At 54.0% G+C, this 16,462-nt stretch overlaps 1 protein-coding gene across 3 annotated transcripts in view; it reads right to left on the minus strand.

Moving 5' to 3' along the window:
• NDRG4 (NDRG family member 4) overlaps nucleotides 1-1,787 on the minus strand; it is a 42,139-nt gene extending 40,352 nt beyond the window's left edge. Inside the window, exon 1 of one of the 3 annotated variants that reach the window (XM_045988171.1) lies at nucleotides 1,662-1,787. Coding sequence is in view for 2 of the 3 variants with exons in the window: in XM_045988166.1 (XP_045844122.1) it covers nucleotides 1,063-1,099 (37 nt within the window). In the remaining variant the exon portion in view is untranslated. Of the gene's footprint in view, nucleotides 1-1,062; nucleotides 1,211-1,661 lie in introns of those variants that run through there. The other 2 variants (XM_045988166.1, XM_045988167.1) reach the window with 2 other exon arrangements.
• Between the last annotated feature and the right edge of the window lie 14,675 nt (nucleotides 1,788-16,462).

The raw sequence follows: 16,462 nt of genomic DNA on the forward strand, positions 1-16,462 counted from the left end.
TGCAGCCTGGAATGCCACCTCTCTCTCCAGCAACAGAAATGGTCTTTTAGGGTCTAGTTCAAACACCGCCATGCGCTCAAATCTCTCTGCTTCCCTCCAGCGACCTCAGACTCCAACCTGTTTCCTGAGTGCACCCCCACACTGCTGCGCCCTTCCCGGTCTTGTACCAGGGTTCCTGTGCTCTGTTCTCTTGCACCAGACGGTTTCAGTCCTGGAGGTCAGGAACCAAAGCCTGCCAGGTGCCAAAGGACGGGTACAGGACACAGATCCACCCAGTACACACTGACTGAGCACCTCCACCATCCAGGCCCTGAGACTGGGGCAGGGGGGTCCAGGATGTTTCCCTTTCTAGCCCCCTTCCCCCTGCCTGAGTCTCCATGACCTCATGCCTGGGAGAGCCCTCCCATCTTCCAGATGCTAGCTCCCCTGTCCCTGCTCTCTGTTCTGCCTCCACTTCTGGGCATACCCAGTGTCCTCTGTTGATCTCCAGCCACAGCAACCTGGAGGTGGTTTCCAGAGGGCCCCAGGGTCCCCGCCAGCTGGGTCCCATCTCGCTTCCCACTTCCCAGACCACTTGGCCTCTACTCCCAGGAAGAAACTTCTCTTGTTAGGGAGAGGCGCTCAGATCGTCACGGCGGAGCAGGAAATATGAGGCCTTTGGCAGGGGTCCTGGTGAGAACCCAGAGAGCCTTTTTTTACAGGGGACACTGATTGGAAGGCAGGGGCTCTGAGCTCCCTTTCGATGACCTGACTAGTGCTCGGCTAGTCGGAGACTCCAAGGGGCCGCTCCCCTGGCCCGCGCTCCCGCCGGCGAAACGCCGGCCCCATGGGCTGGAGCACAGCCAGGCGGAGCACAGCCCCACGTCCTCTCCCGCCGCGGGGCTCCGCACAGGAACAGACAGCGCACAAGCTCGGAATCAGCTGGCATCCGCACCCCCTCCTCCGGCTTGAGCCCGAGCCGCCCCAAACCCCGGCCGGCGCGCCAGGCTCCCGCTCCAACTCGGAAAGTAGCAGGCGGCGAGGGCCGCGCTCCGGGGCGGCCGCGGGCAGAGCCGGCGGTACCTGTCAGTAGTTCGATCTTGTGTCCCAGCACCTTCATCTCCGCGCTGCGGCGTCGGGGAGCGCGCTCTGCCGGGCGGGGAGAGGAGCGCGGGAGGCGAGGAGAGGAGCAGCAGGAGAGCCAGGAGCGAGGCAGGCGGAGCGGCCGGGAGCCAGGAGCGCTCTCGCCGCCCCCCCCCCTCCTCGCCGCGCTCCCCCTCCCTCCAAAACGGGTTAAAAAAATCCACCAATTGCACGACCGCGCACCCCTAAAAGGCGCGCGCCGCCACCTGGTCGGGGTGAGCTCGGGGAGGCGGAGGGAGCGCGCGGGGTGGGTGCGGGTGACACTCCCGGCGGCGGCGGGCGGGGGCCCCCAGCGCCTGTAGCCCTAACAAAGACTTGCCGCCCGCGCCTCCCCCACCGCGACACCCGGGGTCCCCGAGCCTGGCGGGAAAGGAGGGAGGGGGCTCCACCCTCGTAAGCAAAACGTGGCGGGAGCGAAGGGGCGCGCGGCTGGCGAGTCTCGGGGCCCGCGGGGAGGAGGCTCCGGGTGGGTGGACTGGCCTCAGCCGCCGAGGCAAGGGGGGAGTGGGGGAGAAGGGTCGAGGGCGCCGCCGACTCACCGAGGGTGATGTGAGCGAGACAGACGCGCAGGCGGGGAGCGGGGCCTCGGCGCCGGGGCAGCCAACGCGCGGGTGCAGGTGCGGGCAGCCGGGAGCCCCTCCGCCGCGCTGCTGCTGCTGGGGGCGGTGCGCCGCGGGGGGCGTGCCCACGTGGGTGTGGCGGGCGTGGGCGCTCCGCCGCCAGCCTGAGCCCCGCTGGCTGGCCGCGCCCCAGGCGGTCCCGGGCGCTGGGTTTCCACCACCTGCGGTGGCGGGAGCGCCCAGCGGGCGTCCGGGGAAAAGGGGCCCCGCCGTTGAGTGCCGGCGGGGTGCGGTGGGAGGCCCCCGCCCGCCCGCTCCGCTTGTCCCCCCGCGGTCGCGCGGCGTCGGGCTCCCGGGAAGGGGGGAGACCTTGCGTCCGTCTTTGTTTAGATTCCCGAGGGGAAGCCTAGCTAGCCGGTGGGGTCAGCAGCCTCCTCCGTCAGCTCGTGCGGCTTGGCCCCACCCGCCGCCGCCTGGGAGCCGATTGGGAAAAACCCCCGGGGGTCGGAAAGAACCTGGTGCTCAGGGGCCCTGGAGCCTTGTCCAGTTTTCAGAGCCCCAGGGTTTCCTTGGGGGAACTCATGGGGGGTGATGGTCTCCCGGTAAAGGTGTTCTGGGCCCCCAGAGTGTCAGCGTCTCTGCTCTCCTCAGGGAGGGGAACTGGCCCAGCCCTGTCTTCCTCAGGCTCACTCTGGTCTGGCCCAGTGACGTTGCTCTCACCTGTCACCCCAAATGAGGCAGCGCCAAATTCCCCTAGATGGAGTCCAACTGTAGGGAGAATGGAAATCTGATGACCTGGAAGAATTTACTTGGGCAAGACAGCTCAGAACAGTGCTTGTGGAGACGGCGTCTCTGTTGAGGCCCTGCCGGTGACCTTGCTCAGGGATCTGCCTTCTCCGGGATTCCAGCCTATTTTTTTGCAGAGCTAGTGAGTTGGACCAGTCATCTGGGAGATTCAGGATGACATTGGGTGGGAGGTCAAGAAGATCCTACAGCACTTCCTCCCCTTTGTCTGGGCTGCCTTGGGCTAAGGTCATGGCTTTCCCTCAGCTCCAGGCTATGTTGGAGTCTGCCATGGCATTGAACTGACTCTCCTGCCTTGAAGAAGCCGGTAAGACTTGGCCGCCTGAGATGGGGTGCATGCTCCTGCTTGGGGTACAGTATAAAAATCACATGGAAGGCAGCAAACTTGGGTTCTCCTTACAGCCCTGGGGCTCACCTTGGGGAAATCCCTGCCTCTTACTTTCCACTTTTGTGAAGGGGATGGGTGATGTCAGTGGTGACAGAGTGGACCTGTGTGACCAAAACATCCAGGAGACTGTGGTTCTATACATACAAGTCTGGAGCCAGTCCTTAAGAGCACAGGCTGGGTGGTTAATTTCCTGGCTGTGTGATGTCCAGCAAACTACTCACCCTCTCTGAGCTTTCACGCCATATTCTGAAATTGGGGTGATGAACTTTCAGAGGGTTCTTGTAACAATTAAATAATGGGGGGGTGCCTGGGTGGCTCTGTCAGTTAAGCGGCTGCCTTCAGCTCAGGTCATGATCCCAGGGTCCTGGGATGGAGTCCCGCATTGGGCTCCCTGCTCAGTGGGAAGACTTCTCCTTCTGCCTGCCACTCCTCCTGCTTGTGCTCTGTGTGTCAAATAAAATTTTGAAAATCTTTAAAAAAGAGTTAAATGATGGCTCATGAAGAAAATGCTTAGTGTGGGGTCTGACACGTGGTTTAAGTGATCACTGAATAGTTGCTGTTATTGATGATTAAATTGTTATGATTGTATTAGAGATTCAGGCTTCCCTGAGTTCCGCCCTTTTAAATAAATTCACACCTAGTCATCAGATAAAACTAACTGGTTATTCTAGTAACATGGGGCCTGTTCTGAATTCCTTGGGGGGAACACAGGCCCCAGGAGGGTCTCAGTGCTGCCTAACAGAAGCTTTGACACTATGACATGTCTGTCTGTGTGTAGAATGGCATCTGCCATGGCCTTGAACTGGGACACACGATCCAGGAGGCTCAGGTAATTCACGAACCCCAGGCGAGCATTTAGGTGGGGTAGGTCACAGGTCTGAACCCTTAAAAGTGGACACTTAATCGATGGTGAAGAAATATAATTGCAAGAACCCCCACTCCCCACCCCTGGGGCAGGGGGCTGTTGCGCCAAGCATAGGTGCTTAGCTTGGGGAACCAGCAGGTAGAGGGGGGGCCCTGGCCCCTTCTGGACGGGATGGTAGTCATGCCAGGAAAGGAGGAGCCCCTACTGAGTCAGCAGAAGGGCCAGCTCTCAGTCCCTTCTGCTCTTGGGCTCCCTTCATCTTTAACACCCTGTGCCGGAGGCAGTGCTGTTTGAGGACGGGCCAGATGGCAGGGCTTTTGAACAGAGGAGAGCAGAGCCCGGCAGAGGGCCAAGCTGGTGGCTGGGACTGGAGCCTCTAAGATTCATCCCCTGGCCTTGCTGAAAGGTGCGGCCTGAGTCACTGCCTTTGCTGGACTTCCCCTTTGCCGTCTGTAAAATGGGCAGGAGAGCAGCCTGCAGGAGAGCAGACGAGACACAGCCTTGCTGAAGATGCCTCTGAGCCTTCGTTTCCCCATCTGGAAATTCCAGCTAATGCCGCAGTCTGGGCAGCTGCAGCAAATAGAGCCTGACGCTGGCTAGTTGAAGCAGAAAAGGCTTTGCTAAAAGGAGGGCAGGCAGCTCTGGCCCAATGCGGCAGCATTGGTCTGGTGTCAAAGCCACCACTGCCATCCGTGGGCACAGCTGCTGCAGTTGGCGCTGCCCACGGGCAAGGACACCGGGCACTCCATCCAGCGGGACCAGGGCTGCCTCTGAAGCTTCAGGTGCTGCTGCTGCTGCTTCTGTGTCCTTGCCAGCATGGTCTCCCATGTGGCGTTGGCTTCCTTGTGCCACTCGTTTCTAAATCACCGTCAAGCATGGGCGTGTCTGATTGGAGGCACCCAGAGCAGGTCGTCTGCCAAAGCTGCAAGGGAGGCTGGGAGAAGGCGCTCTGTGATCCTCTAGGAGGAGGTGGGCTCTGCCTTGTAGGAAGGGCAACTCCGGTGATGGTGGCCAAAAGCGTGACAGTGTGCACTTCCGACCTGTGAAGCTGCGGTGAGGCTGCCGTGTGGGGAACACAACAGCCCAGGTCGCCGAGATTCACGGCGCTGCAGGTCTACAGTGCCCGCGGTGGGGCTCCTCCGTATTTCGTCTTTGATTTTTCAGCAGGTGAAAGACGAAAGGACCTTGAAAGCTGTATGGCTTGCTGCCCTTCCAGACGCAGAGGCAGCTCCGGTCCTGTTGCCAGGAGGACAGGTGACTGGGTTTTTCCATTGTGGTGATGAATTGGGCTGAGTCACCATTCCTCTCCAGTCCCCTCGTGACCATGACTGGAGCAAGTAAAAAGTAAAGTGAAAGAACTAGCAGGTGGGTCAGAGGCACAGAAGAGCCTGGGGCCACGGAATCTTGCTCTCTTGGCAGGGAGGGTGAGGCAGGAACCACCCGCCACCCCCCACTCACAATCTCCACTCACTGTGAGCCAAAGGGCCTCCGGGGGAGAAGAGTGGATCCTTTCTCTTCTTTTATGGGGTTGGTTGAGTGCCTCTGTGGTGCCAAGACCTGTGCTGTGGCGCGCACTGGTGAACCAGAGCGGACCAGGTTTATGCACTGGAGGAAACCAGCTTAGAGTCCCATAATCTAGGTACTAGGCCAACTCTGCTAGAATGCGTGATTGAGGTTAGCATGCAGCGTGGTGGGGGCCTGCAGGAGTCAGCGAGAGCTTCCTGGAGGAAGAGGCATCTGAGAGGTGGAAAGTCAGCGGATGGAGATGGGAAAAGGGATGATGGGGGAGACACCATTCATCCTTCATCCATTAGGTCAGCCAGGCCTTCCACAAAGCTCAGGAAGGCTCAGAGCTAAACCCTGCCAGGAGTTCCTGAAAGGTGGTAGAGAATGCAGGGTGTGTGTGAGCAGAAGGTAAAGAACCAGGAAGTGGGTGAAAGTGAGTATTAGGCCTCAGCCTGGCTCTGGAATTTCAGCGGGCACCAGATTACCTGCTCCCTGTTCCTGGGCCACCCTGGACCATGCACTGGCAATGTTGCTGCCCCCTTTCTTTCCTGCATGCAAAGACCCTCTCCTGCAGGACCAGCCCTTGCTCTCCAGGTAACTCTGGACACCCTACCGTCTCCTCCCCCACCCCAGAGGGCAGCAGGACCCCTCCCCACCAACCCCCACCGGAAGTTTCACCAGACACACAGAGCCTGAGTTTGTGCTACATCAAGACAAAGGGTGGATCTGGCAATATTTTTTAAAAATTCTAATAGTCCTAATAGAATTTAAGAATTCTAATAAAAAATTCTAATAGAAAACTTATAAGATGCAAAAGGAAAATTAAAATTTCTCATAATGCCATTGTCTAAAGATAACCAGTGTTAACATGTTAATATCTTGGGGGTTTATATCCTTTAGCAGTTTCTGTGTGTGTGTGTTATCCCCCAAAGAATCATACTGCCTGTATTATTTTTGCTGCTCTTTTTTCCCCTTGCCAGTATATCATGAACATTTACCCTGATAAAAGTTATTCTTCTACAATGTAATCACAATAGCTATATTATCTTTACTGTGTGGGAGTGTCATTATCTTCTTGGCCAGTCTCAATCACCGAGCATTCAGGATGTTTCCAAGTTTTCATTATTGAAAACTTGTTGCAAGCAATCCTAATCCTCCCAAAGACAGCTTTGCCCACATCTCTTGGATGACCTCCTAAGGTCACTCTGCAGCCTCGTTTTGCCTGGCTACTTGGTCTTCGTCTTCTGCCAATGCCAGCCCATCCATCCTCAGAGGGGAGACAAGGCATGCCTAAAAGCCCTCAGTGTCTTCACACCTGTGCAAGTTCTTGGGGGGCATTCAGTGAAACCGACGAACTGGTTGCCAGCCCTCACTTTCCTGATTGTGCCGATATCATTTTAAAGCCAGAGGTTTTGGGCGCCTGGGTGGCTCAGTGGGTTAAGCCTCTGCCTTCGGCTCAGGTCATGATCTCAGGGTCCTGGGATCGAGCCCCGCATCAGGCTCTCTGCTCAGCGGGGAGCCTGCTTCCTCTCTCTATCTGCCTGCCTCTCTGCCTACTTGTGATCTCTCTCTTTCCCTCTCTGTCAAATAAATAAGTCTTAAAAAAAAAAAAAAAGCCAGAGGTTTTGATCTTGTAAAATATTACCATTGCAGAATGCTGAGTGAGGAATACACAGGAACTTTCCTTTTGCAACTTCCTGTACTTTTTTGCAACTTCCTATAAATCTATAATCATTTCAAATAGCAAGTTAAAAAAAGAAAAAACCGAGGCAGGCCTGGGGGTAAGCTATTTGGCTCCAGTCTTAGGAACCAATGTTTTTAGTTTGTCATAAGGACCAGAGCTAAGTTTGGCTTAGTTGAGCTTGCCTCAGTTTCCCTCAAGGGTAAGAACTGTTCTAGGGAAAGGCAGCCCTGCTGGTGGGGTGGCCCTCCAGGCTGTCCTCTATCCAGTTCTAGGGGGCAGGGGAACCCCCAAAGGGCAGAAGGAAGCAGATTTCCTACAGGCTCCAGGGAGCTCCAGATAGACCGGAGTCTGGCAGGAAGCAGGCGAAAGTTGAGATGCTCTCTCTGGGGGAGACAGTGTCATTTTTCTCTCCAAAGAGGACACACATGGCTGGAAGATCCTCTGTCCCAAAGTTCTGGGGAGAAGTGGCCCCCTTTCTGCATGTCATTGTCCCAGCCCCACCCAGGCTTGAGTTAAACGAGACAGGTGCCACTCCTACACTTGGGGAGGACTCGGCCCTGTGGCAGGACTGCCTGCGGGGGGAGGGGGGTGGTCTCCCCTCTCCAGGCCATGGTGTCCCTGCAGAGTCCTCCACCCCATAATGACCAGAGGCTAGAAACTGAGGAAGTAACCAGGGTCCCCAGGGCCACCCTCGCACTCAGCAATTTGCACAGAGAACTCCCAGAACTCGGAAAAGCATCACCCCTCATCATTACCACTTATTTTCACAAAACGACATGGAGCCACATCAGCAGAGAGAAAATGTGCAGGAGCAGCATGCGGGGCCAGCAGGAGTGAGTTTCCAGGGGCACCTCCCACCCCCCCCCCCCCCGCCCGCCACCCCCCAGCCAGTGGAGTCACATGGGACAGGCTTACTTTAGGTGCCAGGAGCAATAACGTGTGCAGAGGACCAGTCAGGCAGGCTCACCCGAGCCTTGGTGTCCAGAGTTTTTATTGGTCCCATAAGAACACAGCACCAGTATGACTGAGCTTAGCCGATCCTTCTCTGGGCCCCAAGAGGCCCACCGATGCAGCAGGGTCCAGGGCCTTCGGCGATCCCAAATCAGCATTCTCCATAAGTCATATTATTACTGTCACCCACCTGGGAAAACCCATACAGTGTGGCCCGTGGCCCCAGATGCACCCAAGCTGCAATTAGGGAGAACATTCCAGAGGCTCAGAGGTTATCTACCTCCCAGGAGCAGGAGGGAAGGCAAGTCCTTTCTTTAGAATGTGCAGGATCTGAGCAACCCAGGCCTGCTGAGCTGAACCCTTACTGCACAGATCCCAGTCATTTATTTCGCTATATGTGTACACGAACTACCTTCTAGTATCAGCACGATTTCATGAAAGAGGGGAAGTTTAACTCCAAGAAGGTAGGCTGGATATCATGATGTGATACAGGTCAGGGGTCCCCAAGAGAGAACAGTTGGCCCAAGTCTGCTAGCTTTGAGGACGAGGGGTCAGGAGCCACTGCCCTCTACTAGGAACCCTACATGTGCATTTTTTCCCTTTAGTCCATCCAGCTTTGTCCCAAGGTAAAGAACAGATAACTGAGAGGCTCCCTCTGGCTCCTGCACTAGCTCGAGATCAGATGTCCCCGCCCTTGGGAAAGGCCAGGCTCTGCTGAGGGTGGGAGGGCAGTCTGGGACTCTCCCTTGAGCGTCCAAGCCAGGGTCTCCTTTCCGATCTTGGGGCTTGCTGCTGTTGCAACTTATCCTGGGAAAGAGAGGAGTGTGTTCTTTTTAACAAATGCCCTGGCCTCTGCCCTGGCCTTTACCCCAGGCTCTGCGCCCCACCCCCCAAGTCGAATCTAGGGTAAACTAGCTATTTTTCAAAAGTCTCTGCCTCAGCCTGTTTTTCTCTGTCCAGCCTCCGTGCCTGGGGCTGAGCCATCAAAGCCTAGGCTGCTGGCCTGTGCGGGCCTCCTGATGGGGAGTCAGACAGCCTTGGGTTCCCCCATCTATTCCCTGCATGACGTTAGGCAAGTTTCCTCCTCTTGCACATGGGTCTAACTATAAAGCCATGAGGAGAGAAGTTGTGCACTGAAGAGGCCCCGGTCCAGGACCTGGCACCTTGTTGGGGCCCACTGATTAGTGGCTGTTAGGATGCCAGATTTTGTGGCTCCAGGCCACAAAGTGTGGCGCCAGTGAGGATCCTTCTGATGAGTAAAGTAGGTATAGTGACCCATCCAGCCACCTGGGAGCTAGATGCTAAGAATCCAGGGGATCCCTATAGCTTCTGGACCTCTGGGGAGGGAGCACAACTCCTATACATACGTAGCGGCAAGAGACCTGGGGTGGTATGAGGGTCTCATGAGGACTGAGGGTCCTGTTCACCACAGGGCCTTTGCACATGCACTCTCTTTGCATGGGGACCCTTTCTTTCACTTCCTATACTTCTCCTGGCTAATCCTGCTTATCTCTCGGGTGCCAATTTGGATCTCATGTGACTCCCTGATTCCCTGACTCCCCTCCTTTGTTGCCCACCATACCACATGCTTAATAATAATATACCAGTATTAATAGTCTACCATTCATTAAGCCCCTACTGTGTGGGAGGCACACTGCTAAGAGGGTATGTACATAGGCTATCTCTTTGATTCTCCCAACATTTAGAGAGAGAGTTGCCATTCTATTTTTTTGAGACCAGACAAGATCCAGCATGTTCAGGGTGGTATGGCCATAGACTAATTTTCTGATTTTACACAGGAAGAAACAGGTGTAGACACATTAAGTAAATGACTCAAACACCCTCCCTAAAGCCCATACAGCAGTGTCTATGCACGGGTCCCTCTCTGCCCTGTCCTGTGAGCTTCCTGAGGGCAGGGACTGTGTCTCACTGACTGCTCAGCTTTAGCCTCCGGCATTGGGCCTCATATGCCAATATTGTTGAAGAAATAAGAGAGGGAGTGAATGTTTATAAGCCACCCACCCGGTGCTGGGCTTACCATAAACAGCCCACAAATGCTAGTATCTGCGGTAGGCGGACCGATCCCCCCCCAAGCCGATGTGTCCACGTCCTAATCCCGGGAGCCCGGGGATAGGTCACGTTACTTGGCAGAAGGGAACAAAGGTAGCAGGTGAGATGAAGCTGCTGACCACCTGATTTTAGCATAGAAAGATTATCCTGCATTTTCTGAGGGGTCAAGATGTGATTACAAGGGTCCTTCAACATGGAGGAGCGAGCAGAGATGGTGGTAGGAGAAGGATGTGGCTTGCAGGCACCGCTGCCTTCGAAGATGAAGGAAGGCCACAAGCCAAGGAAAGCAGACAGTCTCTACAAGCTGGAAAAAGCAAGGACGTGGACACTCCCCTAGAGCCTCCAAAAAGAATGCAGCCCTGCGGACACCTTGAATTTGGCCCAGTGAGACCCATTTCAGACTTTGGACCTGGAGATCTGTAAGGAAATACATCTGTGTGGCCCTAAGCCCTGAATGCACTCAGTGTTCCAGCAGCAATCAAAACTGGCCTAGTCCCTCCCGACACCGAGGACCACACCTGGGGGTCGTTTACTCTGTGACCATTGAACTTCCCATCCAAAAAGACACGTAAAGTGCCTTTTTTTTTTTTTTTTTTTTGGTATTTTGGGTTTATTACATCAGAGGCTTAACTTAATTGGGAGGTCGCAAGTCTGAAGATGGGTTAGAGTTCCATCCTGAGACAAAGCCATTGGCTCAGCGGGCTGGGTTGGGTAGGGCCACAGGGAAGACACTAGCGGCCTTCTAGGGGAACAGAGCCCCTGGCTGGCCTGTGAGCACTGAAGCTGGGCAGGGAGAGTTGGCATTCTGGACCACCCACAGCCTCAGGCCTAAGGATCCGTTTCTGGGCAATGCACCTGCTGCCTCCGTAATCATTAGGGACAGCACGCGTGGCCGGGCAGGGTCTGGAGCGCACCCTACCACCGCCCCCACGCTCACGTCAGCTCAACCGCCCCGCCTTAGGCATCTCTGGTGGCTCTGACAAGTACTACAGACTGGGTGGCTTGTCTGCAGTTCTGGAGGCTGGAGGTGTGAGACCAGGGTCTGGGGAGGGTTCCTTCGGGATTATAGACAGCAGCAGCCTCCCATGGTGGGGAGCAGAGAGAGCTCTCTGGGGTCTCTTTTATGAAGGCACTAAACCTCACTTAGGAGGACTCTACCCTCATGACCTTATCGCCTCCCAAAGGCCCACCTCCTACAACCTTCACCTCGGGGATTAGGATTTCAATATATGAATGGCGGGGGGAGCAGGCACACCATCAGTCCTAACGGGCCCCAGCACGGAAGTACCACGAGGGTGCCCATCGGCCAGAGGACGGAACAGGCAGCTCTTGTATACTTCACTGCACTGGGCACTGTTCCAAGTGCTAAGCATCCTGAACCCCTTCAGTCCTCTTGATAGCTCCATGTGATGGGTGCTATCATTATGTCCATTATACAGATTGGGAAACTGAGGCCTAGACAGGCAAAGTCACGTGCCTGCTCACACAGCCAGTGATTGGGACTGAACAAAGGCAGTGTGGCTTCAGAGTCTCTGTTACTGCCCACTGCGACCTCCTGCCTTTCTAGAAGTCATAATAACTGTAATAGCAGGAACACTGCTTCCCGTTTGGATCAGACCTTTCTGTTTGCACACATTCTGTCTCGCTGTCCTCCTAGTATCTGGTCATTAGGATTAGTGCCCCAGGCTTACACTGTGGGAAACAGAGCTCACGAGAGGGAGGCGCCCAGCCTTTCGAGGAAAGGGTGGGCTTCCCGCCGCTTTCTCCTGACTCCAAGTCCAGAGTCTCTCTCCTCCATCAGCTGCCCCCTGCCTTACCCTGATGCATTATTTATGACCCATTACTCACCTCCTGCAGGCACCCAGATGCTGCCTGCCAGAGCTACGACCTCGCTGTGTGCCCCGGAGGGGACCAAGGGCAGCTCCTTGCCCTCATCCTCGCTCTCTTCTCTCCCTTCCCCCCACGCAGCTTCTTTGGGTCTCAGCAGGATCCTGGTGTCTGGCACAGCCTGTCCCCTCTTCCCACCCACAAGAACCACCCTGTGAGCGTTTCCTCTTTGGCAAGCCAGTCGACACTTTGAGCAGGCTCCCAGCTTTCTGAGCAAAGCAGTGGCGGCAGCAAAGCCCAAACTCACCGTCCCCCACCCAACACAGCCGCTGTGTGTGCTGGTGTGGGTCGCCGGTGAGTGTACATGCGCACGTGTGCATGTGTGTCGTGAGACCAGGGTGTGTGTGTGTGTGTGTGTGTGTGTGTGTGTGATGTGTGGTGGGGAAAGAGATAAAGCACTAAGAGGCATGTCTGAGTTGCCTCTTCTGGGTCTTGGAGCAGAAAGCCCAGTGAGGAAGGTTCATCTTCCTCCTCCTTCTCACCACCGGGACCGGGAGAGGCACTCAGGTGTAGGGTTAAGGTTGGGGACAAGATGCTCCAAGGCTGTCGCAGCCCACAGCCGGGAGCTGTGCGACATTGAGCAAGTCGCTCCATCTCTTTGCACATTATTTTCCTCCTCATTAACGACCTCACTGGATCCTTACGGGACTAAAAGAGACAATGTACATAATGCAGTCGGCAAAGAGCTCAAGGGACAGTAAACGCTGATAAATGTCTTGACAGTTCCCCCTATCCTGCCTCCTGTGGGCCAGGAAGGATGGGTTTGGATCAAAGCACTTGGGAGGAAGGGCCCCCAGAAGAACGGAGAAGCCGAGGGTTCCACAGGCCCAGCTGGCTGGCCTCAAGGTGCCAGCAGCACCAACTTCCCCTCTGTCTCCATGTCTGCAAAGTGGGCAGTACCTCAGTTTAGTGGGGGCTAGCACCACAGAATGCTGGAAAAGGAAGTAGCACATAAAACCAGAGAGCAGGCATCTGTTTCTCCTCCCTGCTTGTTTTCTTTTACAAAGATTTTTTAAAGAAGTAATCTCTACACCCAACGAGGGGCTCAAACTCACAACCCCGAGATCAAGAGTCACAGGCTACACCGACTGAGCCAGCCAGGTGCCCCTCTCTTCCCTGCTTTTAAGCTCAAAACTCCCAGGTCCTGAGAGACTGGCTGAGGTTCTCAGAACCCTCTGGAGATGCTGTGACCCACACAGCCCCTGCTCTGACCCTGGGATCCCGGTTAGGATCAGCTAGGGCTACCAAAGAACCTGTGTCTTGAATCAGCTTCTCCAGTGATTCCAAAGCAGGTGGCCCACGGAGAGAAATGCGAGACCAAGCACTCTGCCGGAGAGCGTGCCAGATGGCTCCAGAATGAGCCCTACACTTCCAGAGTCCTGTCTTCCGGGCTCTTTTTCCTCCATCCTAAGACCTTGCTGATGGAAGGGATGAGCTTCCCCAAACCTTGCCACATCCCCCTTCCTCTGACTTAGCATCACTGGATTCTGTATCACCAGAACTGTGCTGGACCCACGGCAACTGACATTTGCCTTGCAGAGGTCCCTCTCGGGAGGCACAAGAGAGTGAGTGAACGGAGCTAGATCCACAACATGCTGTTCCTCAGAAGGAAGGGAGCACGGGTTGAAGAGCCTGCCTGCCAGCAACGAGGCAGCTCAGTCTGTGTGGTCAGTATCCAGGGAGCCCCCGGTGCCAGCATCATCATTGCATTGGCACTTGGTGCCGCCAGCTCCATGGACCCAGACACCTCCTGGTCCACAGGGCTGCTTCTTCCAGCTGGGAGAAACTGACTGCTGTGTTGTTCACCAAGTCTTCCTTCCCTCCTCCATCCTCCCCCACCCCAGGGCAGTGTAACTTCCTTTCCCTGCTGACCTCAGGCTTGGCTATGTGATTTCCTTTGGCCCATGCAATGTCAGCAGAGGCCACCCGTGTGCTTCTCAGGTTGGGGGTGTGGCTCTTGCTCTCCTGCCTGTTGACTTGAAAAGGACGCATACTGGGTAGCCACTGCCTACAGGCCAGGGCCAACAGAATAAGACACAGGGAGCAGGCCTGGCAAGGCTCTGGGGACCAGCGCAGAGCCGTACCAGCCTGTCTGCAGACCCCTAAGCAAAGCAAAGCAAACCAACCCAAAACACAAACCCTTGCTGGCTGTAAGCCCCTGAACTTGGGGATGGTTGTTATCCAGCAATATTGCAGCAATAGCTGACTAGTTCACCAGGATCAATCTATTTCCCCAGAGGCTCTTGAGCTAGCTTTGCGGCTTTGAACCTCACCGCATGATTTCTTGCCTATAGTGAATCAGCAAGAGTCTAATTCTAAGATTCCAAGTCATTTTGGTGAGCTGCGTGGTGCTCAGTCCCGTCCTTCTCCAGCATCAGCTGCAAACCTCCTGGACGCTTGCCTGCCCTTGTTCCGTCTCATTCACGATAGGAGCAACCACAGCGCTCCCCTGCAAGCCTTGAGTGTTCACCACAGACTGCTAATTCCTCTGCAATCTTCTGTATATTGGTCACCACTATCCAATGAAGTAGCAGTCTAGATTATCTGGGTTTGCCGCATGGGAAAACCAAGGCGTGGGGAAGTTAAGAAACGTGCTGGCAATCCTAACGGCTGGTAAGTGGGAGAGCAGATACTGGCCCAGATCTCCCAGCCCGTGCTCTTACCATTCTGCCCAAATGCTTCGTGATGCTGGGAGCCTGGGCCCGCCCCTCCCCGCACCCTCAGCCCGCACAGCCCTGCGCCAGGGCCACCTTCCAGTTTCTAGCCCCAGAGCCACCTCCCACTTGCAGGGAACGTACTTAGCGCCTGCCGCCAGAAGTTAATTATTTCCAGAAAGACATTTGGAAACTCAGCTCTGCCCTGTCTAATGTGTTCTCTCTTGCTAATTTAATAACTTTGTTTTTCAAATGTGAATGTACTTTTAAAATGTGTTCATTGGGCTGTTTGTCATTTTACTACCCTCCAGACATTTTCCCACTGATGCTGTTTTTCGTTTGAACTCACGCTCGCAGGAGCCCTTCGGATTTCAGAGCTGGGACTTGCATCTTGTGACTGGAGTGTCTGTTCACCAAGGGCTCTTCTGTCTGTGTGCCCAGGCTCAGCAACCAGGCAGGACAGTCTGAAATCATAAAATGATAAAAAGCATTGGATCATTTTTAAAAGAGGCACCAGCTTGGGCTCTTACTGGTACATTTGGTTTACCAAATGCTAACAGTGGTTATTTTGGGGTGGTAGGTTTTTTTTTTTTTTTGGTTTTTTTTTTTTTTTTTTTTTTTTTCAGATTTTATTTATTTATTTTAGAGAGACCCTGGAAGCAGTGGGAGGTGGAGAGCGAGAAGAGCGAGAGAATCTCCAGCAGACTCTGTGCTGAGCATGGAGCCCTATGTGGGCTCGATCTCACGACCCTGAGATCATGACCTGAGCAGAAACCAAGAGTCTGATGCTCAACTGATGAGCCACCCCGGTGCCTCTGAGTGGTGGGTTTTTTTTTTTTTTCCTGACAATGTCTTTAATGGTTAATTTTTTTTTAATTTATTTATTTTTTCAGCGTAACAGTATTCATTGTTTTTGCACAACACCCAGTGCTCCATGCAATACGTGCCCTCCCCATTACCCACCACCTGTTCCCCAACCTCCCACCCCCCGACCTTTCAAAAGTCTCAGGTTGTTTTCAGAGTCCATAGTCTCTCATGGTTCACCTCCCCTTCCAATTTTTTTTTTTTTATAAACATATAATGTATTTTTATCCCCAGGGGTACAGGTCTGTGAATCGCCAGGTTTACACACTTCACAGCACTCACAATAGCACATACCCTACCCAATGTCCATAACCTCCTCCCCATCTCCCAACCCCACCTCCCCCCAGCAACCCCCAGTTTGTTTTGTGAGATTAAGGTTTAAATGAATTTTTAGTTTCTTCTTATGTGTCTCTTCTCTGTTTAACTTACCATGGTTTTTACATAAAAGGATGTATGATTTCAATAATAAAACAAGAATAAAGTTACTATCATTAAAAATAATGTGCATCAGATCCTGAAGGAATCTATTTAGACCCTCAGACAGACCATCAAGGCAAGTCTGGCTTTTGTGAATTTGTGAAATGAACTTCCATAAACTTGTCAGATGAACTTTTATGAACTTGTTAAAGCCAGTTAGAGAAGCAGAAAGTGAGCCCAACTCTGCTTAAAAAGAGAAACAAGACCCAGGCTAACTATTATGTTCACTAAATAATTGTTATATTTTTCAAAAAATGGAAAATGGAACCAAGCTTTTATTTTATTATTTTTTAAACATTTTTATTTATTCATTTGACAGAGAGAGCGCACAAACAGGGGGAACCACAGAGGGAGAGGGAGAAGCAGGTTCTTTGCTCAGCAGAGAGCCCAATGTGGATCTCGATCCCAGGACCCTGGGATCATGGCCTGAGCCGAAGGCAGATGCTTAAACAAATGAGCCACCAAGCACCCTAGAACTTAAGTTTTTTTTTTTTTTTTTAAGATTTTATTTATTTATTTGACAGACAGAGATCACAAGCAGGCAGAGAGGGAGAGTGGAGGAAGCAGGCTCCCTGCTGAGCAGAGAGCTGGATGTGGGGCTAGATCCCAGGGTCCCGGAATCACGACCTG

The sequence above is a fragment of the Meles meles genome, chromosome 19, assembly GCF_922984935.1.
Source record: "Meles meles chromosome 19, mMelMel3.1 paternal haplotype, whole genome shotgun sequence".
Taxonomy (NCBI): Eukaryota; Metazoa; Chordata; class Mammalia; order Carnivora; family Mustelidae; genus Meles; species Meles meles.